The following is a 26,978-nucleotide window of genomic DNA, read 5'->3' as shown; positions in this document are numbered from 1 at the left end:
GGATTTTAGCCATTTTATATTGAGAGAGAGAGAGAGAGAGAGAGAGAGAGAGAGAGAGAGAGAGAGAGAGAGAGAGAGAGGTGTGAGTAGTTTTAAATGGGGTTCTAAAGCCATGCAACCTTTCACACGATGATGATCTTGTAGAAGGGTAAGAGATAAAGCAAAGCAAAGCAAAGGGCAAAGGGGGGATGGTGGGGATGTGGGCGCTTGTGGAAGACTGTAGGCTGGCTTTGAAAATCAGATTCCCAAATGTCGGCTGCTGTCTATCAATCTCTATCAACATATATCATTTTAGTTTGTGCACAAAAGACAAATGTTTAATTAGATTCTTCTTTTTGCCTTACAGAGCAATGAGATCATATAGATGTAGCTTTCATGTGAGTTCTGGCCCTTCTCTGGGAGCCTATTATGCCTCCTGTCCTGAGGGCACATATGTCATTTGCTAACTGTATGCAACAGCTTTAGTTTCTGACCTAGATGTCCTGATATATATATGACCATATGTCATCATGCTTACCAATCAACTTCAAGTTTAAAGTTGGACCAACTCAAACTCTGAGACTTGGTGGGTGGCCTGAACTTTGCAGCCACTACTTAGACCAGAGACTTAATTAATTGCAATTTGCAAGGTCCTTTCCTTTTACCAATTGTTGTCAAAGGAGAAAAAGAGAGAGTCTAGTATGACCCAAAATTATTGGGCATTCTCTTAAAAAAAGAGAGTTTCGCTAGCTAGAGAGGGCTATACAAAGAGTAGTTAATACCAAAACTAAAAGAAGGTGGTTGTGCCAAAAATAAAAATTGATAGATTGTTATAAACAAAAGGTGTAATACATCAACCACGAGATGTAAAGTGGTTGGAAACTGCCACCTCCAATGGGTGAGCTATCTCATGCCTCAGTGATAAGGATTCGAAATTCGTTGGAAGCACTTTGTCGTCAAAGGCAAGCCGAATCCTGAACGGAAATTAATCTCACCCTTCAAGTACAAAGACACCTCATTGTATTTACCGAAAAAAGTGTAACACATCACATCCAAGGGGAAACAAGGAATTTTATAGGGAAGGGATTGGGGCTAAACATTAGGGAGTGTCTAACTTCTTTTGATTAAAAAAAAAGAAAAAAGTGTACATGTGCAAATGACCTATAACTCATTGATGCGAGCAAAATGTAACGATTTTCTCATATGGGGGGTTCTGATGGGATTGTGAGCATGTCAGAAAAAGCTTTGTCATTGGGCCATACTATTGGGTCCTTCAAAAGGTAGAGTTTTTGACACGTGTTCCACCATTAGTCCACGTCTTAAGCCCAATAGAAGCCCAAACAATTAAGATCCCAAATCTTCGCTCGAACGAAAGAAAATAAATTAACAAAAACCAGTAGAGGTAAAGAAACAGAGGAGAGACGGTGTGTGCCGCGTGAAGTTGAAAATGTCGATACTGTGGGAGAAGAGCGGGACATGGCGGTGGATAGTGAACAAGACCCGTGACTCGAAGCCCTTCTTCTTGGCCTTCGCTACCGTATGCGGCGTCGTTCCGGGTGTCATTGGCTACTTCGTTATGCAGACCACTAACTCCCGAAATGAACAGCTCGAGGCCGAACTCCGCCGCAACGCCCGACCCGAATCCATCGTACGTTTTCTGTTCAACCCAATTTGTTTTCTGAAATTCTTTCGATTTTAAGAAATGGGTTTTGCTTGTAATAGCCTAAAAAGTGTTCCTTTATTGGATATCAAAACAACTATGGAGACTTAAAGCAACCCCTTTCCCAATTTTGAAGAAACTAGCTAGTCAAATTGGTGATCAGATGATCTGAAATTGACAGTTGATTTGTGTGGGTTGTTTTTGCTTGATGGAATTAAAAGCTTCAATCTTGACTTGTTTATCAAGCTGTATTATGTTCTAGAAGTAGTGGGTATTATAAAACGAATTCATTTTGTGTACGAAGTGAACAGAACAGTTTGGTTTGAGTTAAACCAAGACCATGACATCCTTATTGATGCAGGGATCTGTGTAAGCTTAAGACTTTAGGTAAAGCACGTCTAGATATCCAGCTAAATGAATTTTACCCACAGGTAGTGTGTGTTGTTGAATCTTAAGGAACCAATTAGTTGTGCTTCAATTATCTATTTGTTGAGTTAGTTTTGCTAAGAAAATCCCCCACTAACATTTTAGCGCCTGCCCCCCTACTTGATTGTCTACACTTTCATGTCTCAAATTTGTTGTGATTTTGAAAATGTATGGAAAACTGAGGTCAAGTATTGCTTCCATGTTTTCCTTACTTGGGCTCTTGAACAGATAATTGCACGTGTATAACACCTATAACTTTTTCTTGGTTCCACATTTAACTACTCCGCAAGCCGAATTCATCAGAAACAGTGAATAAATTGGATCTTGTTGAGGAACTATCACTGGTTTGTCCCATTACAAAGTCAGGTTAACTCATTTGGCACTAATCCCTGTCATCCATTGGAAATAGTGAATTAAGTCATGTTATGTAAATCAAGATTGCAGATATAAAGTTTTAATAGAATTTTGTTATGTAAATCAAGATTGCAGATATAACGTTTTAATAGAATTTTGTTATTGAAGGCTAAAGTAACTTGCTCAGTTCCAATGGATTTTAAATTTAGGTTGTTTCATCGAAGCAGTTTCATACTCTGAATCAAGACAAAAGCTGACAGTATATTGCTTGAAATTGTGTATCAGAGGATGGGGCAAGTAAATAAAGAAAGATTGGCTGAATTCCTTGGTGAGTTGCAGCGGAAAGAAAATACAAATGATCGCTATGTTGCTGCACTGAAAGGAGAGACATTGACTAGAAATCCGTATGTGAGAATTCAACCGATTCCGAAGCCAAGCAACACCGAAGCTGACAAGGAACATAAGTAGATGGAGATATGTGCATCTATTACCGCCATGAACACTTTTCACCTTCAGGATATCTGTATATTTCTTCAGAACAACTGTGGGGTTGGTATTTTATGTTTTGGATGTTATGTTTAGGCACTATTTGGTGAGCTGTGTTTTTCTTTAATGAATATTTAAGTGCAGTAAGAACTCCCGGAGAAGAGAGACATCCGAGAACTAACACACATTTCTTCGTTCTGCACTCTCTCATTGTTTTTGTCCCTTCAATAAGAAAACTCTACAAAAGTCTATCACATCAAATTCTTTATAAGAGTTTCTACAAATCTAGATTGAATACATCCCTTTAGTTTACATGCAGTGCCTCTTCAAGGAGTTCCACCACGGGATGCTTATTCATGGTAATAAATCTCCATAAAAGTCTCTACAAATCTAGTTTGGAAATGCAACCCTTTAATTACTCGTGGTGCCTCTTCAAGGAGCTCCACCACGGGATGCTTAGGGTAACAAGTCTCTCTGAAAGTCTCTAGAAATCTAGATTTAATGCACCCCTTTAATTACTTGTGGTGCCTCTTCAAGGGGTTCCAACACGGGTTGCTTATTCAGGGTAGCAAGCTATATGATATCTCCTAACATGCATAAAACTGTGAAGTTCATTCCAAATCCTTTATTGTGGTCTCATCACTATTAAGAAATTAACACAGGCAACCTCCATAAAATTTGCACGATATGTAGCTCATCGCCATGTCGAAAGAATTTTACGATCTGATTGATATGTAGCTCATCACCATGTCGAAAGAAAAGTCCTTCGCTCAGGGCAGATTGAGCACATCCTGCACTTAGATTGAATAGAGAGAGATAAAAATCAATGATTGATTCTGCATCTAAGCCACCAGCACTACTTAGCTAGCAATATTTCAAGAAGTGAATTACATGTGAATTGTGAGATATTAATTCTTAAGCATACCATGACACCATCAGGTTTTGATCATCATGAATGCCGAAGTACTTGGTTTACAAGTACTTGGCATGGCATTGGCACAGCAAGTGTGAGGAACTGGTGCAGAGCCTGGAACGATTTTCTTTCCCTTTCCTGCCACACGCCTTTTCTCCTATAAAACAGACAGATTATAATAGATTAGATTGAGTAAGTCAAGTTACGTGATTATGTAAAAGTCGTTAATTATTCAATAAATAAAATACTATCACGTCATTTGGTGAATAAAATTCGGTGCACATATTTGGCCGTTCCTTAAAGCATTATATTTAGTGTAGGAAGACCTACCCAACAAGACCAAGTTCAACAGCTGCTTTATACTGGGATGGATAGGAGTTTCTCGAGTGCAGCATGAGCAAAAGCCGCTTCTTTATCAGAGAGAGTTCCATCTTTAGGCATTATCTCAGTAAAGTTGACGAACTATATTATATGTACGAGAAGAAAAAAAAAAAAAAAAAACATGCATTTAGTTAAAAAGTTACCGAATAAATATATTGACAAAAAGTTGTACGTTATGAGTAGTGGTGCAATTAATACCTGAAAATTATCAAATTTTCTTTTAGGGATCATTTCCTGAAATTTCTTCATGTGTTCCCAGCATCCATCATCAGTTCCAACAAGAACAATCGAGAGTGCATATGAACTGCTTGTAAGAAAATTTAAAGTGGGTTAGTTCTAAACTTATGACTTGTTTACTTACAAGGAAAAAGAAATGGGGAAGGGGTTGTTAGAACCCGTTTAGTTTGTGCTGACAGTTAGTAGTCTGTTTGGTTTGGGGTTTGATCCCCCCCTAGTTTATTAAAAAAAAAAAATAAAAAATTGAAGAAGTAATGAATTGGGGAACTTAAGAATTTGGGAATAAGTGGAATTAGATCAATTATTCCCTTTAATTGATATGATCCTTAGTTTTAAGAAAGTATTTGACTACAAATTTTACCATGAAACTCCAATAATTTTTTATTCCGTATATGTAATTAAACATGCCATGCATTTTGATTGATAGCTAATAGAATATGATGATGTGTCTGCGGCAAATCAACAATGTTGGCCTTACCAAAATTGGAAAGCAATTAGAACGTATGCTTAAGCTCAGTCTAATTTTGGTAAAATACTGATGTATGTCTTCAGTTAGAAGTGGGGTTTCATGGTTCTCTTGGCATGGACCTAGCTAATGATGGCGGGTTCACCTGATTCAAAGCCTCTTCTTCTTCTTCTTCTTCTTGAGTTTGTTTTTGTTGCCCAACTTCCTCCACCTCAGTGTCAGACTTCACCACCTTATGAACGTTTTCAATTGGCTACACTTGTGGAGTATCCCTAAACACCCTCCATGATGGAATTGTAATGGTTGTCTTTATTTCAACAATATCCTCCATCGCCTCCGGTTTCTTGACATTGATCATAGGCATGGTCTTCTCATCAAACACTACATCCCCACTGTGTATTTTCTTCTGGTTCAGTGGATCTGATATCTTGAAACCCTTCACACCGCTCTCAAAGCTGAGGAATATCCACTCAAGAGACTTCGGTCTCAACTTGGTTCTCTCATCACTAGGTATGAGAGCATAGACACTACATCCAAATATTTTAAATTAGTATACTCAACAGATTTATTAGACCATACCCCTTATGCACAATTGAAATCAAGATACTTCGATGGTGACAAGTTAACCAAATAGGAAGTGTGGTAAACCGCCTCTGCCAAAATGCCTCAGGCAAGCCTACATGAATCCCACTGGGTAGTTGCTCGTGATGGGAACTCCGAAGTTAAGCGAGTTGGGGATAGAGCAATCATAGGATGGGTGACCCACTGGAAAGTTGCTCATGAGTTCCTAGAAACAAAACCGTGAGGTCAAAGAGGGGGGCCCGAAGCTAACAATATCGTGCTACGGCGGAGCCGATCCGGGATGTGACATTCCTTTGCTCTACCTTCTCCTCCATTGCTCTAAGTCTTCTAAGCAAACAAGGGACCACTTGTTTTCCTCTTGGACAAGTTTCATTATCCACCACTCGAAAAAATGCATACCTCTTCTGCTATTCTGGAAATCTAATCTTACCCAATTTCAGACCCTAACAAGCAATTACAAATGAAAAATAACAACTTTTGCAACCCAAATAATAACTACCGAATTTTATCACAAGCATCGAACATTCTCCCCGGGTTCAAATCTGTCCACGAAGTACGACGAATTATCTTTGTCACACAGGTGTAGTACCGACTTGTGCCACTTGAGGTCGTTGAAATCTCTGACATTGCAAACCTAGGGTTCTAATTAGGGGGTTTTGGTGGAGCCTCTAACAGAAATGGGAGGGAATGCATTCCTACGTTGGCTTGGTCGTTTTAGAGGAGGGTATCCACCTAAAAATACGGTTTTGTCCCTCAATTTCACAGAATAATACACAGACTTTGATGGCATAACATCTTGATACAAAATAAATAGTTTAAGGACGGTTCAAATGAAAATTTTAGTTGGTGAACCAAAATGATACTCGAGCAATAATTGAGGGACCATTTTAGTCATTAACCCTTTCGTTTTGGTCACATTATTACTAATATAAAAAAATTAAGAAAGAAAGAACAAGCCTTGCTTTTAGATTGGAAATCCCCTCCGCACAACTACCGTTGATTTGAATTATTATATGTAATTCAAAAGACTACAACCAGTTTATATGAAAATTTACTTTATTATTTTTATGACATTAAGATCATCAATACATATAACGATTACACAGAGTTTAATGACTTTATTTGTAGATGCCTGTCTTTATTCAATACACAGAGAGTTTAATGAGTTCAAATGATCAAAGCAGTAAAGGCTCAGCTAGTAGAGACTGGATCAGCCGAGAGCCTTTTTCTTGATCACCAAATCCATCTCCATCTTGGTAAAGGTTGTGCACCATTCGCGCAATATTTGTGGCAATGTTGATGAATGGTGAGAGGAAAGGAACTTGTGGGGTTCTCAAGCATTTCCCATTTATTTTCTTCCACGCTTTGTCTATCATGCCTTTAATCTTCGTCTCGGCTATATCTTCAGAAACATTCATCTCTCGCATGTAACATAGGATTGCTGAAGGAGCATCGCCTCTCTCTTGTTCAGCCTGTTAATTAATTCATTAGTTTTTTAAAGATAAGGGAAGTAAGCTGTAAAAGTTAATCAGAAATTTACCCGGTAAGTTGCCAGATCATCGGTGAGCCGAACTATCAGAGATATGTTATTCACAAAATCTTCATTCTTGTGCCAAAAATCGGCAATCTCTTCGGTTGGCTGATCACGATGAGTTGTGGAGAAAAATGTATGAACCAAGAGGACTGAAGCTGATGATGAAATGCATCCATTACTTAGGTACTCTTCGAGGGATGGTGTATAGCCGCTACTGTACCACTCTGCCTCCAATAGTAATGCTTTACAGAAATCTGCCCACTAAGAGTCAAACAAATAATTTCTCAACTTCAACCACACACAAACACACACACACATATATATATATATATATATATATATAATTAAATAAAATTAAACTTTAAAAAAAAAATAATGAAAGAAAAGGAACAGGCCTTGCTAGGCTATAGTACCACTTTGCTCAAATGAGGTAACACTAGGTTCCAGCCATTTTCCTCCTCGATTGCATGAGCAATTTCACAAGTAGTGTTGTAGAGCACTTGGAAACAGATCTTCATACACTCTGGAAGCTGCTCAGTTTCCCCAACATCCCACCTAAATTTAAGGCACTTTTAATTTATGAGAATTTAGACATTAATTATGAAACTAACCCTAATTTAATTGGCTAATACTGCTAATTAATTTGTTTTATGCCAAAACTAGCTAACCTATCGACGGCGTTCGTGAAGAGCTTTAGCTCTTCCAGTGAGCCATAGACGTCATAAACGTCGTCTATTATCAGAATCAAGTAGATGACTTTAGTAAGCCGTATTCTAAAAGATGTGTAGTCAGGCTGGAAATTTAATCCCACAGCACACATGAAACACTCGACTGGTCTATCTCTTGCAAATTTCAAGTGTTCTGCGAGGCCCAGATTCTTCCACCACCTAAGTGACATATCAAAACCCAAAGCAACAGCAAGTTACCATTATGTTGTGAACGTTATAAACCATGTTGTTAAATAATATTGTTCCATTTTCTAAAGAATTAGGATACATGATTTATGCTTTTACTTACTTGGATGCTTCCTTTATATCTTTTTGCAGCGTTGCTTGAACCATGTTAAAGTTAAGTTTAGCCAATTCAAGTAAAATGGTTTTGACGTGATTGTCTTTCTCATAGGCATGTATGTGCCATTTGACATTAAACCACCCTACTCTTCGATGTGATGAAAGCTCCAAAGCATGGACCACATGCCTCGCAAGGTTATTGTCCAGAATATTACAGATATTGGAATCTCTGAGAGCTAACGTAGAGAAAGCTTTCGCCTCATCTAAGACATTTTCCCCGTCTAAAGCCAAGTTTGAGGCCTCCAAAAGTTCAAGCATTCCTTTGACATCTGAAAAATGGCTTTTCTCTAACGTACCTTTCTCATCCAAGAAGCCACCAAATACATCTGTATACATTATATATTAATGTGAAAGTAAAATAACAGGAAATAAGATAAATTTATGGTTGATAGTTTTGCAATTAATCTATATAATATACCTTGTGATACTTTATAGCCATGCTGCCTAAGGATCTTAAAGTGCAACGCAGTAGCATAAAGGTTCTCTGTCATGTAGGGATCGTCATTTTCAATAGATGCTATTGTGTCTAGGGCTTCCTTAATTTCCTTTTCAAAGTGGTTCGTGAGCCCTAGTTTTCCGATGCTGTCAATCAGCTCCAATTGAGCTATCAAATCTTTTGTTCCAACAGACATCATATGATTCTTTACATCTTCTATTAGCTTCTCAGACTGCCTCGTATAATCATCTCCCTGCACTCAGTTAATATGCGCATTAAATAAAATTTAGGTTATTAATATCGAGTAACCAGGAAGAAATTAATTAGGATAAAGATAACTCACGTGGTATTTGCTATTAAGAGATTCAAAGAAACCATACTTCCAAATATTTGGCTTGTAATTGGCAGATCGTCTTTCATGTATCAAGGAAGAGGGTTGGGATTTCATCTGGCATTCTAGAATTTGCTGCTCATTAGCTTGCAAATCCATAATGGAAACTTGGTGTACAGCAAGCTTCTTTGGAGAGGTTTATATATAAACGCAAAGGTCTGTATAATACACTACTCCTCCTGCATAACCTTTAACACGTGCTTTTTTTTTGGTCCCATCAACAGACATCTTGTACGACGTATAGATGCTTTAATGGTGTGACATATTGTTCAAATTAAGCCTCTAACCTGGCATGAGAACATTTCGACAACTAAAATAAAAAATATACCCAACTAAATAACCACTGTAGCTCAGTTTCTTTTTCTTTTTGGTGAACCATATCAGTTCTTGTTGTGTTTTCGTCTTTCTCTTTTTTTCACATATATTTTTTTATTTATCTCTTCACTTTTTTCTCTCTTATTTTATTCATTATACATATTTTTCTCGTTTTCTTATTTTTCTATATCCTATTTCTCTATTCTTTATATCTTTATATTTTTATCTTTCTAAATCGGAAATGGGGCTAAATCGCATAGGTCGGTAACCATCATGTACGATGTTTAATGGCGTGATGTGTTTTGTCTCGCCTGCAAACAACCACTGGTTTAAATGATTTGAAAGACAAAGGTACAGAAGCGTGTAGGTAAATAATTTATGAGATGTGGTCCATTAACTTGTAGGGATTGTATTAGAAAAGTCATATGTTGTTGAAATTAAGGCTGTCACACATCAAAGGAAAATATGGGGTCCAGAAGTCCTCTCACATACGTTCTCTCAATGCGAAACCCCGTATTTTTTTTGGGTTGGGCGAACTCTTTCGTTTCTCAAATTGTTTTAGGAGAAAGGTTCTTCCATCTCACTCATATGAGCTCGTCTGGTCCCGCGAGCTCATATGGGTCATTGTAAGCTGTGGTGGTGGTGAATCTGATGATGCAGGGAGGAAAGTTAGGTTTTTGTTTTTGTTTTTTGGATGCCCTAGTTTTTGTTTTGTCAAGGAAATCAGGAGGGAGAGGGAAAGGAAAGGGATATATTATATAATAAATAAGTATCCAACTCCTTTTTTTCGTTTTAGTCACAATATTAATAATATAAAAAATTAAGAACAAGCCTTGCTTTTTATATCGGAAGTCCCCACCGCACAACTCTATTTGTAGATGTAATTCAAAAGACTACAATCAGTTTATGTAAAGACAATTTACTTTATCATTTTTATGACATTAAGATCATCGATGCCTCATCTTTTCAAACATATAATCCTATTCGTAGATGCCTTTCTTGTCTTTCAAACATTATAAGATCAATTTCAAACATTATAATTCATACAAATTTTTGACTTTATTTGTAGATGCCTTTCTTGTCAAATACACAGAGAGTAGAACATGCACGATACCTCATTGATGAAGAAGAAAAAAAGAAGATAACAAGTAAGCTTAAAAACAAGGGAAATTTGCATAAATGCTATCTAAATTTTTAGGTTTCTATGCTAATACTACCTGAATTTTTATTTTTTATTTTTAACCACCTGAACTTTGTAAAGTGTTGCAATCCAACACTTATGTCTAATTCCGTTAAAATTTCCATTAAATTTAAAGACATTTTTGTCATTTTATTGTAACTAACAAAAATTATAAAAATTATAAAAATAAAAAAATTAACCTGAATTCACTGCAACTTCCAAAATAAAAAAACAATAACTCTACGGGCACCAACTTGTTTACCAACTTTTGGATACCAACACATGTGGCACATGACATGGCAACCTATGTCATCTGCCACCTCATTTATTTTAATTACATAATTTGTTATATAAATAAAGAATATCACACCGAAAAAAGAAAAAAGAAAAAAGAAAAAAGAAAAAGAAAAAGAAATTCTTTTATTTATATAACAAATTATGTAATTAAAATAAATGAGGTGGCAGATGACATAGGTTGTCATGTCATGTGCCACATGTGTTGGTATCCAAAAGTTGGTAAACAAGTTGGTGCCCGTAGCATTATTGATAAAAAAAATTACCCTAATTACACTCACCAACCTAGTCATGAATAAGCATGCTATGGGCTATGTCTATACGCCTAAATTAAATCGAATATAAATGGTACATATCATAGGTGGTCCAAATGATGAATGTGTTTCTTATTATTATTATTATTTTTTTCCCCTGCATAAAAAGATAAAAATGAGTTTTAAATCTTTAGCTCCTCGTGAGGGTGAGGGGGTAGGGGTAGGGAAGGTGTGGTGCAATTAATTTTTCTTTTTTAAATTATTTTTAGTTAGAGTGAGTTGATGGAAATACCATTATATTTCACAGAAATTTTAATGGAGTTAGACATAGGTTGTCATGCCCTGGATCTAGTGCGTGAGAAAATAAAAAATAAAAAAATAAAAAGAAAGCCGAAACAGTGTTTAAAATAAATTCGTGCGCCGTGTTCATGGGATCTGGTTCATACACGTCAGCAGCATCGTAATCGTAATCATACTCATCCTCCACAATCATGTTATGGAGGATGATGCATGTCATCATTATGCTCCTAAGCACCTCCTCGTCAAACAGACGCACTGCGCCCCTAATAATAGCCCACCTGGCTTGGAGGATACCAAAGTACCTCTCCACAGCTTTTTTGTAACCCTTTTGATATGCAGCAAATAATTTTGCTTCTGGAATCGGGGATGTGGAATTGATTTCACAAATGTGGTCCACTTCAGGTAGATGTCGTTAACTAGATAATACCCATTCTGGTAGACGGTATTGTTGATTTCATATGTGATATTTGGGGCTTCACCTCTCAAAACATCATTGAACACCGGGGATTGACCTAGGACATTCAAGTCGTTTTAAGATCCAGCAACTCCGAAGAAGGGGTGCCAAACCCATGTATCGAATCCAACAACAGCTTCAAGGATGATACTTTTCTGCCCTTTCCTATTTCCATAATCCCCTTGCCAAGCAGTTGGGCAATTCTTCCATTACCAGTGCATGCAGTCGATGCTACCAATCATTCCACGAAATCCTCAAGCTTCAGTTTTTTGTAGAAGTCATTGCAGGTCCCTGGGCATAGCTCTCCGCCGGTAGTCCCTGGTGTACAGAGTTTTCACTACATCACAAAATCTCACCAAGCTCTCCAAAGCAGTGAACTTCCCCATCCAAGTAATCTCATCCACCTAATCAGCAGATGACTCATACGCCAACATTCGTATAACAACTGTGAACTTTTTGCTCGGGAAGAAGTCCAGAAATGTAACATTTTTCGTTTGAACAAAGTATTCATCATAATTGCAAATATCATGCATGACTTTATTGAACAAATGGGGTTGCATTATATATGGAGCTCGAAAATGAACATCATAGTACAGAGAAGTTGGGATAAAATAATCTTCTATAAGATTCTTACCCCGAGAATGTCTATGTCTGTCCACATTCGAGGCACGACCTTCTCGTGAACCACGGCAGCTCTGGTTTTCTTCATCAAGCAAAGCCACTGGTATGACAATTTGCTGATCTAGTTCTCTCTGCGCCTTTTTGCCTGCAACTCGTCTACGCCTTCTTTCTCTAGTTTATCGCTCTTGCCTCTCTAAAACCTCTTCCATGTCTGCTATTTCATAATGGAGAATGAAATCTAAAATATGAGAAATGAAAATGTAGAGAAGATCTAGTGTGGGAGATATGAAAGTGAAAAAAAATATTGAGTAGAAAGTGAATAATAGTATAAGGAGAAGAAAATGTATGAGGATTTGATGTTAAAAGTGAAGAGTATTGGTCGGTATTTATAGAAAAAAAATCCAGTAAATTTTTGGTATCTTTTTTTTTAAAAATCGATTATTTTCATTTTTTTTATTGCACAAAAATTGGATGTCGTTGGATTGAAGGAAAAAATCAGATTGGAGAGCCCAAACGCCAACATGTGGAAGCTAGCCGTTGGCGGCTATTGTAGCGCGAGCGTGCAATTTTTTTTTTAACGTTGGCGCATGCAATGCACAAGCCAAGGATAAAAAAATAATTCAAAGCGCAAGGGCTAACACCAGGTTGGCGTCAATGATGACATCACCCAGCCCTCGGGCTGAACTCCACCTTGGGCTAGCCCAGTCTGGTGGCCCCCAACTCCTGCCCGGGCATGCTTTTGTTGTTAGAAACCACTTTTTGGCCCAAACACACACACCCCCACAACCTCATCCCCCCCCCCCCTCTCCAGCCCGAGTCCAACCTTAGCTGCTGGAAATGCTCTTACTAGAGTGCCAACACCTCATGCTCAAATAAGGCTTAGTGATCTAGGTATATTGGCACTTGAGTCTAAAGTTTGTTTTAGATAACAACTAGGCTATTGAACTTGGTCGGAAAGTAACAAAGAGATAAAGTTGACTAAAAGAAAACATATAAATATTACTATTTTTAAATAGAATTTTTTTTTGCATATATATATATATATTTTTTTAAAATACAGAGTTACACATAGGTGGTGAATTGCAATATTTTACAAAGTTCATGTGGTTAATAATAAAAATTCAAAGTTCATGTGGTATTAATGCACGGTCCCAAAAGTTCATGTGATATTTATACAAAATTCTCAAAAAACAATTCTTTACATTCTCAAACTTAAAGCCAAGTATCAAATAGAGCTAACATTAACTTACAAATTACAATTGCATGCACTAGCGGAATCATTTTTTTATTATTAACGAAAGTGCAATTTTGAGAGGCTAAAAGCTTTATTTAAAAAAATTAAAATAAAAACATGTTATGAATCAATTTGAGATAAACAAAAATATGAAGCAAAAAAAAAGAAGGGGATATTACAACCACAAAACCGAGATACAATCAATGATGATTGATGAACAAGGCGCGGGACGGTAAAACCAATACCACCAATCAACAGCTTCTTCTCCCGTTTCATATATGAATTAAACAAATAAAAACAAAATTGGCTGCGAGAAATGCCCCCATAGATGTCACCGAAAAGAGATAAAAAGATACCCGTAGATATACAAGGCTACGAAATAAACTAGTTGGCAAGTACATTGAGTGAAGAAAATCAATCATGAAAGCAAGCTGATCCAAAATATAGTTTGGTAGGCAGAGATGTTTGCTTGTGGAGCATGGTCATTAGGGTTATGCGCATGTCATTCTTCACTCTAAAATTAATATTTTGTTATTTCAAAGCACTTCTAGAAAGAGTGAATATAATGACAAACTAGTAGTGTAAATTTTTTCTATGCAAACGTGAGGTGCTCCGAACTCGCAAACCGGTCTACCCTTATGTGCTTGAAGATGCTGGTGCAATGAAATTGGAAACCAAGGCCAGATTGTTCATAACATAGGCGTATGTCACATTAGGGTATATTAAGATTTTTTATTGATATAGTAGAACATGCATGACACCTCATGGAAGCAAAAAAAAAAAAACAAGATAACAAATAATTAAGCTTAAAAACAACAGCAACGTCACATTAGTTTAACTTTAACTCATTCTAGTTAAGTAAAGAATCTCACTTAAACTGAGTAATGGATGTATGGAGATTTAAAGTATTATTGATAGACGAAACTATGTCTCATCAGTTTTAGATTCTCATGCAACGGGAATTTCACTCCGGCCAATAATACACTGACAAATAGAATAACTTTTCAACGTGTCATTGTGTTATTAGTAGGGAATAACACAATAGTGTTATCCTCATTACAAGAAAGGTTTTTCCCAATTTAGTACCCAATATATTATAGGCACCAAAAGTACAATACAAACCTTTTTTGTGGATAATAATGTCAATACAAATCTTTTTTTGTGGACACCAATGACCCATACCTATTGTTTTTTTTATTTTATTTTTTTTGCGTAGTGAGTTCAATACAACATACCATATCGTCATTCTTCATTTATATCATTTAACTTAAGTCATGTGGTGATTTTTGTTACTTGTGGGATTAACAGAAATTCCGAATTTTTTCCAACTTTGACTGTACACTTGCATGCTATATTGGGCTCCAGGTTCTTCCCTCTCTCTCATATAAGCTCGTCTGGTCCAGCGACACATTGTAAGCATGGTGTATGAATCTGGTTATGCAGGTAGGAGAGCTAGGGTTTTTGTTTTGTTTCCCCAATTCTTTTTTTTCGTTTTTTGGTTATTAATTCACAATATTAATAATATATAATTTTGAATGAAAAAAAACGAAGAAAGAAAGAACAAGCCGAAACTACTTTGCTTCTGGATTGGAAATCCCCACCGCATAGTTCTGGATTGGTAAAACAATTTTTGCTAAAAGATGATCAAACAGTTAGAATTGTTTATCTTTTACCTTACCGCTCAAAAGTATATATAGGTGAATACGAATAGCATATTATCATATAATCATTCATGTATTGAGCTTGTGTTTTCTTTTTCAAGTTTTTAAGCCACTACACTTAAATATATAATAGCTACATGCACCAAAAAAGAAACATATTAGAAAACATGCAAAGTGGGGAATGCAAGCAAAATGAAGTTCATGTAGAAGCTATTATGGTGGGGTTTGGGAGTGGAGGTTCCCATATAGCTGTTAAATTCATATACAAAACGAATTTGATATAACTAATCAAAGATGAATTTGGTGGTATAATTCGATAATATGATTATATTTATAAATCTGTTAACTTAATGGAACAAATTTGAGTTTGGGATAATTCGATTTGATAATGATATGATATGAATTGATATAATATTTATTTTATTTTTTACTTACTAAATATATATATATATATATGCACATGTAAAAATATTTGTGACCATTTTTTAAATAAATAAGAATATATTTCAACGTTTTGTACATATGACATAAAAGAATCCGGAGTGAGTATTCGATAATTCAACAAATCATTATACATCTAGTTGTGAATGATCTTTTAGAATATTGGATCAGATCGAGTTTATTTTTTTTATATATAAAATCAGACTAATTGTATATATGGTGATATGATCCATCTCCGATTTGTTTACAGGTCTAGGTAGGCACAACTCGCTTTGGTACAGTTTAGAAATTGATAATCAAACCAATCATGTCGATAATGAATTTTCCAAATAGTAACTACTCAAATAAGATCAAATTAGTTCACTCCCTTTTAGAGAGATTTTCGGTTGAAGTGTTCGGTTTTCGCGCCCAAAATTAATATGTAAAGAACCTATGTTCGGTTGGTGTGCTTTATTTGAACTCATTATTGATTATATTCTTCTAGGTTTTTGTCAATAATGATCTATGTTGTTAACAAATTCTGCTGCTGCATATGGGATTAGAAGGCCTTACCTACACTAATTAGTAATCAAGGCAACATTGACTTCAGCAAGGCCATTCCAAGACACACTTTTAGTTGTAACAACTCTCAACCAAGGACAGAAAGACTGCTTTCACGGACATAAACCCTTTCCGTTGCAAGGTCCTATAATGAAGAACCTTCTTCTTCTTTTTTTCTTTTTTTTTTCTGTATCAAAATGTTTCCTTAGCTGTAATTAAGAGTCTTTTTAATACTTGACACATGTCCGTAGGCATAATCATTTTATTTAGATTTATGTAATCATGGTTATGCTTATATGGACACGTGTCAAATGTTGAGAAGAATAATAAATATATACACCTTGAGTTAAAGTGTAAGAACCCAAAACAAAATATTTAAAAAGAAAGAAAATATCTAAAAAGTAAGGAAAATATCTTCTTGCAAAAAGATAAGTTTGCCCTCGCATATTTTAATGGGGAAAATTTTGACTTTTTAATCGAGAAAGAATTTGGGAATTTCTCTTACGCCATTGCGTAGAGCGCGGCGAAAGGAGTTCGTAGACACGGAATAGACCCGAATCGGAGCCGTAACGAAGAAGTTATGGTCTAAAAACCGCGAAGGGCAAAATGATAATTTGGTCAAAAAGTCAGATTTTATAGCTCTCTCTCCTCTCCCCCGTCAGTCTTTTCTCTCTCCTCCCGTTTCGGTTTCGCAGCGACCTTCTCCCCTTCCCGACGTCGGACCGGCCACCTCGCTTAGAGCTGATCTCCGAGACCGGTGCCAAACGAACCAGCACACGACGGCGAACATTACCCGAGCTTGCGCAGTTGGGTGGAATTATTTAAGATTGTTTGATAGGTGAAATATTTTGGGATTGGTCAAAATACAGAGGAGACTCTGCCGAATTTTCGGCAGAAATCTAAGGAAAATTTAAAGAGAAATTGAAGTAAGAAGGGTAAAAAGGTCATTTGTGCCCGACATTCGCCAGGTGTCGGACACATACAGGACTTGGCTCGAACTCCAAAGTGGAAATTGGGTCGGGTCCTGTCATAAAGTGATGAGCAAAAATGCTCTCAATAATTTATCTGCTTCAACAAGGCCATTCCGAGGCACCCTTTTATTAGATTATATTACGATTTTTCATTGATAGTAGACCATGCATAATGAGTACCTCAAGGAAGAAAGAAAAAGTTAAAAAGAGAACACATAATTAAGCTTATCAATGGCACACTAGTTGTGGTGCATAGTTTAATTAATAAGTGTTATTAAATGAATTTTAAAATTAACTGTGTACATCTTATATCAAATTATTTATTCAATTATTAATTTATCCTAATATAAAATGACAAAAAATGATATATTGAACCCTAATCAAACGTAAGCGAAAAATCCTACTTCCAAAAACCTTAATATTATAACTCCAACAATTTGTTTCATCGTTATTTAGTAATTCATTAATACAAACAAGTCTTATGGATGCTTCAGACATGTCGAAAAAATCATCGACAGAGGTATTAATTTTGGTTTATTTGGTTTAGGTTGAAAAAAAAATTTAATTTAATTTAAGTTTGATTTCTCAACCAAAACTGGAAGATTGATTTCTCATCTACTCTACCATAAAAAACAACTCCAGGTCTCAAAATATATAGAACCATGCAAAGGATCCAGAACTGATCCTTAGAAAAGCGCACCAGATACTAATAGAACTTAAGCCAATTGAGAGAGAGTGTGTTGGATTCATTTCTCCCCGCTCACCTTTCGTGGAGAAGGGTGTGGTTTTTTAGTTTATGTTTTATAGAGTGTATTATGGTGTATTAAGGGTATTTTTGATAGTTAAGTAGGGTGTACTTGGTTAATTTTACATTTTGATTTAAAAATATTAAAATGCACTTAAATCATAGAGTGTACTTAGTGAATTTTAGGGTTGGTTTAGCAGGACTCTAATTAATTATAGTTAAGTAAAGAATCTAACTTAAATTAAGACTAATGTAAGTATTGAAGATCTATAGTATTTGCTTTACGTTCTCAAACTTAGAGCCAAGTATCAAATAGAGCTAAGCATAACTTACAATTTTATGCAACCAAAAACAAAAGTTTGAATCGTCTTTGAGCTTGAGTGTCTAGAGAGGATTCTTGAGTGTATGCTATTTATGGGCTGGATAGGACTGTCATTTGGCCCAAAATCTATTGGGCTCTAATGGGTTTTACCCGTTCTACCATTTACCCAAGATTTCAAAATGAACATTTTCATTTTCATTTTTCATTGGGTATGCTAGTGATTTATATAACAGTAATATGAAATATATATATTTTAAATAGAAGTATTCGGGTTTCATTCCTCACTAAATTTGTAATTATTTTTATTGTTTTCGCGCCCAAAATTAATATGTAAAGAACCTATATTTGGTTGGTGTGCTATATTTGAACCCATTATTGATTATTCTTCTAGGTTTATGTCAATGATCTATGCTGTTAACAATTCTGCTGCTACATATGGGATTACCTACGATAATTAGTAATTAAGGTAACATCGGCATCAAATTATCTGCTTCAGTCAGGCCATTCCAAGGCACACTCTGGTCAATTACACACAACTATAACAACTATCTACCAAGGACAGAAAGACTGCTTCCATGGTGGCATATGGGTGATTGCCTGTGTCTTCTGTGATGGTGCTGCTATTGAAGACCCAAATGAGTGGTTTAGCTAGGCAAGCAGAGCTTTTATTAGTTTCATGGAGGGAACCCTTTAGGTTATTAGGATTTTTCATTGGTGGTGTGAGAACATACATGACCCCTCATTACAGAGACTCTTATCACTATACCTACTTGCTAAAACACTGTAGAAGCACCAAATCAATCAAAAAACTGTATGCCCAGATAATCATCGGAGGTTTTGAGCAAAACCCATTTATTGTTGCGAAGCTAGTTGGCAAGTATGTTGAGTGCAGCGAACCAAGCATGGAAACTGCGCGGAAAGTGTTTGATAGGTTGTTGGAGAGAGACGTTTTTGTGTGGAACATGGTTATTCAGGGTTATGCAAATGTGGGGCCTTTTGTTGAAGCACTTAAAATGTATAATAGAATGAGGTTGAGTGGTGTGCCTGCAAACCAGTACACATACCCTTTTGTGCTCAAGGCTTGTGGTGCAATGAAAGATGGAAAGCATGGTCAGATTGTTCATGGACATGTTGTGAAATGTGGGCTTCATTCAGATTTGTTTGTTGGGAATGCTCTTATAGCCTTGTATTCTAAGTGTGAGGAAATTGAGATATCAAGAAGAGTATTTGATGAAATCCCTTGGAAAGATTCTGTTAGTTGGAATTCCATAATTTCGGGGTATACGGCAAATGGATATCCGCATGAGGCTCTCATGCTTTTCCGTGCTATGTTGCAAGATCATGCCACAAGCTTGCCTGATCATGCCACTCTTGTTTCCATTCTTCCAGCTTGTGTTCAAGCATCAGCCATCGAAGTGGGCTTTTGGATTCACTCTTACACTATAAAGTCAAGTGTGGAAGTTGATGCTGCTTTGGGCAGCGCTCTCATTTCTATGTACGCAAGTTGTGGCCGTGTAACCATTGCCAGAGTTATTTTTGATCAAATCAGCGAAAAAAATGTAGTGTTGTGGAGCGCAATGATGAGGTGTTATGGAATGCATGGACATGCAGATGAGGCACTCCAAATGTTTTCCCAGTTTGTGGAGTCCGGCTTACACCCAGATGGTGTTGTATTTTTGTGTTTGTTGTCCACTTGCAGTCACTCAGGGATGGTTACGAAAGGCCTGGAACTTTTCGAGGAAATGGGAGATTATGGAGTAGAGAAAAATGAGAAACATTATGCTTGTGTAGTAGACCTTCTGGGAAGAGCTGGGTTACTTGACCAGGCGGTCAAGCTTATTGAGAGCATGCCCATGCAGGCAGGGAAAGATGTATATGGTGCCTTACTCGGAGCTTGTAGAATACATAATAACATAGAGCTCGCCGAAGAAGCTGCAGAGAAGTTGTTTGTTTTGGACCCTGAAAATGCTGGGAGGTATATTCTTCTGGCCAGCATGTATGAAGATGCATGTAGATGGGAGGATGCAGCTAGAGTGAGGAAGCTACTCAGAGATAAGAACGTCAAGAAGCCAACCGGAAGTAGTTCAATCGAGATGGATTGCACATACCACACATTTGGAGCAGATGATGAGTCTCACCCATATACAGACCAGATTTTCAACACATTGGAGAGATTGGATCGGATAATTGAAGACCAAACAGTAATGGTTTAATGGGATTGTTGTGCCTCAGAAGAGGTGGAAGGTGCAAATACTTTGGACTGTTAGTCCAGTACCTTGTAAAGAAAATTTGCTTATAATGGTCACTGTCACTGTTAGAGCAATTGTGCTGGATGTACCTCGACTCTAGTGCCTTGCTGTACTACAAGTTTTCACTTCTCATTTTTGTATTAACTTGATTCCCTTTGCAAATTGAAGGAATCAGAACTGGATTTAATTTACTCCGAAATTCTGAAGACAAAACTGACTTCATTGTGTGCAAATTAATTGAAAAATGAATTAGAACTGGATCAGATTCACTCGCCACTTCGGGAATGTTGACAAAAGGAATTCTCATAATAATAACCTTGCTGAACTCCATCTCTAATTTGAAGCTATTGTGTTATTTCTCAGGAGTATTGGACAATGACAGAGTAATTTGGAGCTAGAATGAACAGAGGAGGCTGTTTCAAGAGCTGGATTTTGGAAAAGAGTAGCAGAAAAGCACATGTCACAAGTTCTAGTGATTGAAAAGCAACCAAATATTTAATAGTTTATTAAAAACAGAAGCAGCATTACACATTTGGGTTAGAAAACTGTACAATCTGGTGCAAACCCATATTTGGGTGCCAATGATAGAAAGCAGACATTCTAGATATACACATGAATCACTTTGTGCAGTTATCCGGTAAAAACCCTAAGACGGCTGCGGATTGGCTGGCGGCATATTGGACAGTTGGACAATCTTGGTCCACAATCTCTGCAAGACTGCAACGAAACAATAGTTAATGACATCTAAAAGAGCAAGGAACAAAGGCAATGGTTCTTCTAATGCAGCTCACCATGTGTCCACAGCCAAAGGCTAGGTCCTTATTGTTAGTCAGACAGACTGGGCAGGCCTGCATTCAAATTGAAAAGAAGATAAATCAGTAATCTCATATGAAACCCCTAAATTGAGAGCTTTGCCAATCGGATCTTTAAACAAAGATGATTCAGAATGGCAAAGCCAACAAACTACAATAACTTCAAATTCGGCGTGTTGGAAATTAAACATCTTTCAGTATGGTTAGACCATCCTACAAATTTGTTCACAAACATTATAAAGGATTTGTTACCCAAATTTCAACCATTGGATAGCTTCAACAGAGCAGGTAAACCTCTATTTCAGCCCTATTCCTAACTACTTCAGACTCATATTTATGCATGTTCCACCTTTTTTTTCATCAATATGTACCCCTTTCTGTTTTTTCATCAATATCATACCACATAGAAACTGTAAGAACACAAGTAAGTTAACTGTACCATCTCGCTTCGGTCATCCCCCACGGCTGCTGAAAGACCACTTGGTTCACGAGTTGGTGGTGCACGATGAGTGTAAGGAACTGGTGGAGGGCGTGGAACAATTTTCTTTCCTTTCCCTGTCGTACGTCTTTTTCCAGGTACAATATGATTTATGTTAAAAAACCATGCAAGAGGCTAGTTCAATCAAAATGATATTTCTGTAGAAGGCACGTTTGGGTTGGGACTACAATAGCAATGAAATATAACTCATTTTATTGCATTCCAATAACAACTTTGAAATCTTTAATAAAAATTCATTATATTCACATCAGTTTTGAGGTTATATCCTCATCTGAATTGTTGGTTGTCTAAATGTGTTCGAGTGGCTTGCAGAAATAAGTTTTCAGGCAATGCTAGTGAATCAGAAGGTACCAAGATTATAGAAAGTTCCCTACTCAGACAGTGAAGAAAATGAAAATTAAAAGTTCATAGAAAATTTGGCTAACCCTACCCAAGTATACCAAGTTCAACAGCTGCCTTATACTGGATTGGGATTTCCATGAGGGCAGCAAGAGCAAAAGCAGCTTCTTTCTCAGAAGGAGTTGAACGTTTAGACATAATTTCAGTAAAGTTTACAAACTACAAACAAAAAGAATCTAATTAGAGAACCAATGTATGCTTAAAAACTCTCCATTTCAAATTAACTTAGTGCAACAATTATACCTGAAAATTATCAAATTCGCGCGCAGGGAGTTTGTCATCAAATTTCCTCATGTCTTCCCAGGGACCATCACCGACTCCAACAAGAACAATAGAGAGTGGATAGAAACTGCTTACATAAGTTTTTAAAGTAAATTTTGTAGGTTCAACTCAATATGCCTGCTACATTAGTGCAAGTAATGCCTGATAAATTGACACATCTGGTGCCTTTTGTTATGACAACTGCATAAATATGCTTAATTTCCAGGTTCTACCTTGCATCTGCAATTGATCTGATTGTCTTCTCCTCCTGCGGACTCAATTCATTGTCGCTAGTATCGACACTTCTTGTGACCTTTACAGTTAAGGAAGCCGCACTTAGTAAAGATTGTTCACATACATGGGAGAGGGAGGAGAGAAAGCACTAGATTTAAACCTGGCCATCTGCAATGATAACTAATACATGGTATTGGCCACCACTTTTCTCCACAATATCCATTGCAGCCTCAATTACAGGTCCATAAGAAGTTGGCCCTTAAATACAACATATATGTATTAAGATGTAAATCTTATCAAAAGCCAAATTATAATTCATAAAGAACAGAAAATGATAAGATTCAACCAACCTGATAGTCGCAAACTTGGAACTATTCTTTTGTAGCAGGCCAAAACTTCTTCAAAACCATGACAGGGTGAATGATCAGTGTGAAAGCTAAACACCTCTTGATCATGAGTGGTAGCTATAAAAAGAAGGTGGGAAAAGTTGAAGTCAATCCAGTGATCAAAATGGGAAATGAAAGAAAATTGTCCAGAGCTTCAGCTGTTTGAGGGAGCAGGGCCTTACCATCACCAAAGCCAAAACAAGGAATTAAGTTGTCTTCATCAAATGGAGCCAAAGTTGTTCCTACTACGGAGATAGCCTTTTCATATGGATTAGGTTCATTTCCAATGGCATGCAGGCTCCGGTTGTTGAATGAAACTTTGCCTTCAGTTAAAACAACAGCAAATCAGCTTCAAAGATATACAAGTTACAATTTTCTGTTTATATTTTATGATATATATATACATATATATATGTATATATATATATATATACATATATATATATATATATGAAAATTGGAGTTTTTCTGTACATCCATAAACCTGTCCATTCATTGCTTTTTGTAAAATCAATTCCAACAATCAGATTAGATGACTCTAGACCTTCTTTTCTCAAGGCATCTGTCACCTGCAAAAGGAATGAGCCAAATACAACTTGTACTATGACAGTCCATTTAAGCAATCTTCATTATATAGTTCAAATGCACAAACTTACCCTAATAATTATTCTTTTATTCAAATTTATATCAAGTATCTTGAACCAACATATTTTCTATAATACGGTTAACCGCATTTACAGATAACCAGTTTTGTATCAAGGCGGTCAAACCGGCAGTGCATAAACTAGTCAAGGAACTTGTATGACTAAAAAATTTCAACAATTACGTTTTATTTTAGAAGCTTAAAACATGAAACATGTGAAGTGATAATGAGAGAAGGAAGAAACCCCTCGTGTTTCACAATCTTACTTTAAATCAGGACATTCACATTCACAAGACCACCAGTGGGGTGGGCTTGTAGGACCACCTACAAAAGCAAGCCCCAGTCTGTGTGCATTGGCTAAGCTAAATAAACCAAAACCAAAAGATGCCTTAGAAAGAAAAAAAATTCAGATTCTTGATTCTTCAATCAAATGAATGCAGACGCGTTGACGTCAGTAACACAAATCTTTCTGTAAAGAAAAACGCGTGCAACATACATGGTTACTATAACTATTTGATAACCTAACATGTTAAATAAATTGAACATAGTCTTAGCCACATGGGTGTAGTCTTTTTTTTATGTAAAAAAATTATAAACAATCATATCATGCCATTCTTTCTCAACCAAAAATAAAAACCATGTCATTGTTCTAACATAATTAAAATGAAAATTTGAATTTCAAAATCTTTTCGTATCAACGAGAAACGAGGGGTTCGAACAGAGGACCTTATATATATATATTTTTTTGTTTTATTAGAAATTCTAAACAATTGACTTAAAGGTACCATATCAAACAGTCATGGTTCTAAGACAATCCCATACAATTAAAATTAAAAAGCACTTTTCCAATTTGTTTGGACACAAGTTTACAGGACTCTCCAAGTCAACACTACCACAGCTTGACTAGAAGGTGAGAGAATATCCAATTGGATAGCAACATACATGCCATCACTGAGAGACGTCCACCCACCCACTTACTAGAAAAGCTAAATTATTTTTAAGTAGACCCCAGTATGTTTTGTAAGTATGATTATTGGAGTAAGCAGATAAGCAGACCACTTATATAAAAAGAAAATAAAAACGCTATAATGCCTTTGAGATCATCGACTGTTTTGGATTTTAGTTATCAATTTTGAATCGCCTGAGACGGGTCCACGCCCAACCACCATAAAATAGATCATACCACCAAAACCATTGGCCACTAATTACGAAATCTTTTTTTTTTTTTTTTTTAAATAGTGAAAATCGAAGTAGAAGTCAACTAACCATTAACACTATTTAACTAAAGTTAGAAAATTAGCCCTAAGGATTCGTAATCGATTCTCCGATATCGCTTGTATAAAAGAGGCATTAGTCAATTTTTTGATAGGATGACATGTCTTTACTTCATTCACAGTGTGACGAAAACCATGACAATTCAAAGTTTGAACTTGAGGAAGAATTTGAAGAGAGAGAGAGAGAGAGAATAGATTAATTTTGACTAGAGGCTGACATTGTTACTATTTATTCAATTATTTGTAATTCGATTTTCTGAGAAAAGTCCATCATAGCAACCTTACAGCTAAAACAAAACCCCTCAAAACAAAAACCAAAGGGATGCTTCCAAGAGAAAAACAAAACAGAAATCCAGAGAAAGCTATTTGCAAGAACAAAGAACAAATATTTTAAGTAAAAAAAAAAAACTACGAACATGTTGGAAAACTATGTGGAACACTTCTGAAAACAGACAATTTATTTGATTCTTCTAAAAGAAAGAATAATTTCTCAACAAAATTAAAAGATTCCCCATTTTCTATGTGAATTTATTGAATAAATCTTCCTCGTTATCTGCTTAATTTCAATTTCAGAGAAAGAAATGAACCCAAATAAGCAAGAAATTAATTTTTGTTTTTGCGAGAGAGAGAGGGAGAGAGAGAGAGAGAGAGAGAGAGACCTGTTCCAGTGTTGAAAAGTTATCAGGGATATAAGCGTACTTCTGCTTCTTCTGGGTAGAGAGCTTCTTCTTCTCTGTACCCTGGTCTGGTTTGCTGCTACTGGTTTCACTCAAGCTGGGTTTCCTGAACATGCTAGACCCATACGACGCCGTTCTGGCAGTTACGCTCGGGTTGCTGCTGGTCCCACCAGAGCTGGTTCTTGGAATTCCACGGCTGTTCTGCTTCTTCCTGAAAATTGACATGACGCTGCCCATAACATCTTATGTTCTTCTCCAACCCAACCCAAGTAAATATATAGATGTAAAGATACAGCAAAGAACAAATTAAGAGCTAATTATAGGTAATTTAAATAAAATTATGGAAGCTGCAAGGAGCTGAAGGAAGGAATATGTGTAGCTTTTTTTTTTATGCGTTTGTGAACAATTTAAAGCAGCAGACTCAGCAGACGACTTTTTGAAGAAAAAAAATAAAAGGGAGCTTGGCTTGTTAACGTTACTTATCAGTGAAGGAGCATAATAAGTGCTTCTTCCAAGAGTGTTCAATGGGCCAACCTTAATTTTAAGTGATTATACGAAAAAATTATTATATAATATCGAAATATGATCACAAACGTAACATGTGAACAAATTCTTCTGATACTAGAATATTACATTATAATTAATTACTTGATATGACATATTTTTTTATATTAAATGAGTGAAAAAGAGCCGTTAGTGAGAAGCATATGGTTTACTTAGATGCTCTAACACTTTACATTTTAAAAAATTATTATTTTATTCTTATTGTAAAGACTTTTGGGAAATTTCCTAGTCCCTCCCACAATATTCCCCCTCAAAAAGAAGAAAAATAAATAAATGTCTCGTACAAGATTGCATCAATTCCTTGGTGAAATCTACCTATTTTTGGAGAGGAATTATAACGAAAAATGGAGAGAGAATCCCAAATCAAATTTTTTTTTTCTTTCTCAATACCTAAGCCGGGGGGAAGTTTTCATGGGGCAAACTTTTTTTTCTTACCAAATCCAACTTATTCGGTCCACTTACGAAAATTTATGTGCTCCTAGTGTAATGGGCTTTTCCATGAAGTCCTTTTCTTTCTTTAGAGAAAGGCCTATGACATAGGCCTCTTGGAAATGGTCTAGTGATTTCTTCCATTGTTTTTTAAAGTTGCTCGGTCATTTACGATTTTCACCTCTTGTTGTACATCATCAAGGCTAAGAAAGTTTAGAATATCTAGGCAGATGCAACTCCCCTCTCTGAAAAAAGTTTTGGAGGTGGTGGAATTTGCCCAACTCTGCCATGGAAGTGTCCACAA

General features: G+C 36.3%; 4 protein-coding genes across 6 annotated transcripts; 2 read left to right on the top strand and 2 right to left on the bottom strand.

Moving 5' to 3' along the window:
- The first annotated feature begins 1,371 nt into the window (after nucleotides 1-1,371).
- On the top strand, nucleotides 1,372-3,107 carry LOC117624943. Its single transcript, XM_034356477.1, has 2 exons — nucleotides 1,372-1,627; nucleotides 2,705-3,107. Exons 1-2 carry the CDS (start codon nucleotides 1,427-1,429, stop codon nucleotides 2,885-2,887), a joined length of 384 nt encoding a protein of 127 aa, XP_034212368.1. The 5' UTR covers nucleotides 1,372-1,426; the 3' UTR covers nucleotides 2,888-3,107.
- A 3,552-nt stretch (nucleotides 3,108-6,659) lies between these two features.
- LOC117625956 ((E,E)-alpha-farnesene synthase-like) lies at nucleotides 6,660-8,979 on the bottom strand. Its single transcript, XM_034357559.1, is given in 8 exon segments — nucleotides 6,660-6,956; nucleotides 7,025-7,279; nucleotides 7,432-7,573; nucleotides 7,687-7,905; nucleotides 8,036-8,414; nucleotides 8,507-8,777; nucleotides 8,868-8,963; nucleotides 8,965-8,979. Coding segments are annotated over 8 exon segments (1,674 nt in total).
- Nucleotides 8,980-18,652: 9,673 nt separating this feature from the next.
- Nucleotides 18,653-20,668, top strand: LOC117626070 (pentatricopeptide repeat-containing protein At3g46790, chloroplastic-like). The gene has a single exon (XM_034357712.1). The coding sequence runs from the start codon at nucleotides 18,859-18,861 to the stop codon at nucleotides 20,458-20,460; it is 1,602 nt and encodes a 533-aa protein (XP_034213603.1). The 5' UTR covers nucleotides 18,653-18,858; the 3' UTR covers nucleotides 20,461-20,668.
- A 295-nt stretch (nucleotides 20,669-20,963) lies between these two features.
- LOC117624609 (E3 ubiquitin-protein ligase RGLG4) lies at nucleotides 20,964-26,264 on the bottom strand. 3 transcript variants are annotated; one of them, XM_034355959.1, is made up of 11 exons: nucleotides 25,664-26,264; nucleotides 23,572-23,656; nucleotides 23,270-23,410; nucleotides 23,052-23,165; nucleotides 22,862-22,959; nucleotides 22,701-22,780; nucleotides 22,450-22,555; nucleotides 22,238-22,365; nucleotides 21,748-21,874; nucleotides 21,288-21,344; nucleotides 20,964-21,213 (listed from the first exon to the last, which is right to left on the bottom strand). In XM_034355959.1, exons 1-11 carry the CDS (start codon nucleotides 25,916-25,918, stop codon nucleotides 21,127-21,129), a joined length of 1,278 nt encoding a protein of 425 aa, XP_034211850.1. In that variant the 5' UTR covers nucleotides 25,919-26,264; the 3' UTR covers nucleotides 20,964-21,126. The 3 variants fall into 3 exon arrangements, with proteins under 3 accessions (XP_034211850.1, XP_034211852.1, XP_034211851.1); XM_034355961.1 differs by lacking the exons at nucleotides 21,748-21,874; nucleotides 22,238-22,365 and having other exon boundaries at nucleotides 25,664-26,148; XM_034355960.1 differs by lacking the exons at nucleotides 22,238-22,365; nucleotides 22,450-22,555 and having other exon boundaries at nucleotides 25,664-26,145.
- Nucleotides 26,265-26,978: the final 714 nt, after the last annotated feature.

The sequence above is a fragment of the Prunus dulcis genome, chromosome 4 (assembly GCF_902201215.1).
Source record: "Prunus dulcis chromosome 4, ALMONDv2, whole genome shotgun sequence".
NCBI classification, from domain to species: domain Eukaryota; kingdom Viridiplantae; phylum Streptophyta; class Magnoliopsida; order Rosales; family Rosaceae; genus Prunus; species Prunus dulcis.
The sequence above is the reverse complement of the archived record's forward strand: the minus strand, read 5'-3'. Positions and strand labels throughout refer to the sequence as shown.

Bases quoted from the DNA above. Each gene is read 5' to 3' on its own strand.
- LOC117624943 (XM_034356477.1), top strand. From the start codon at position 1,427: ATGTCGATACTGTGGGAGAAGAGCGGGACATGGCGGTGGATAGTGAAC. The intron at 1,628-2,704 runs GTACGTTTTCTG...ATTGTGTATCAG, and splicing joins ACGCCCGACCCGAATCCATC to AGGATGGGGCAAGTAAATAA.
- LOC117626070 (XM_034357712.1), top strand. From the start codon at position 18,859: ATGGTGCTGCTATTGAAGACCCAAATGAGTGGTTTAGCTAGGCAAGCA.
- LOC117624609 (XM_034355959.1), bottom strand. From the start codon at position 25,918: ATGGGCAGCGTCATGTCAATTTTCAGGAAGAAGCAGAACAGCCGTGGA. The intron at 22,960-23,051 runs GTTGGTTGAATC...GTTGTATTTAAG, and splicing joins TCCAAGTTTGCGACTATCAG to GGCCAACTTCTTATGGACCT. The intron at 22,556-22,700 runs GTAGAACCTGGA...TTATGTAAGCAG, and splicing joins AGATCAATTGCAGATGCAAG to TTTCTATCCACTCTCTATTG.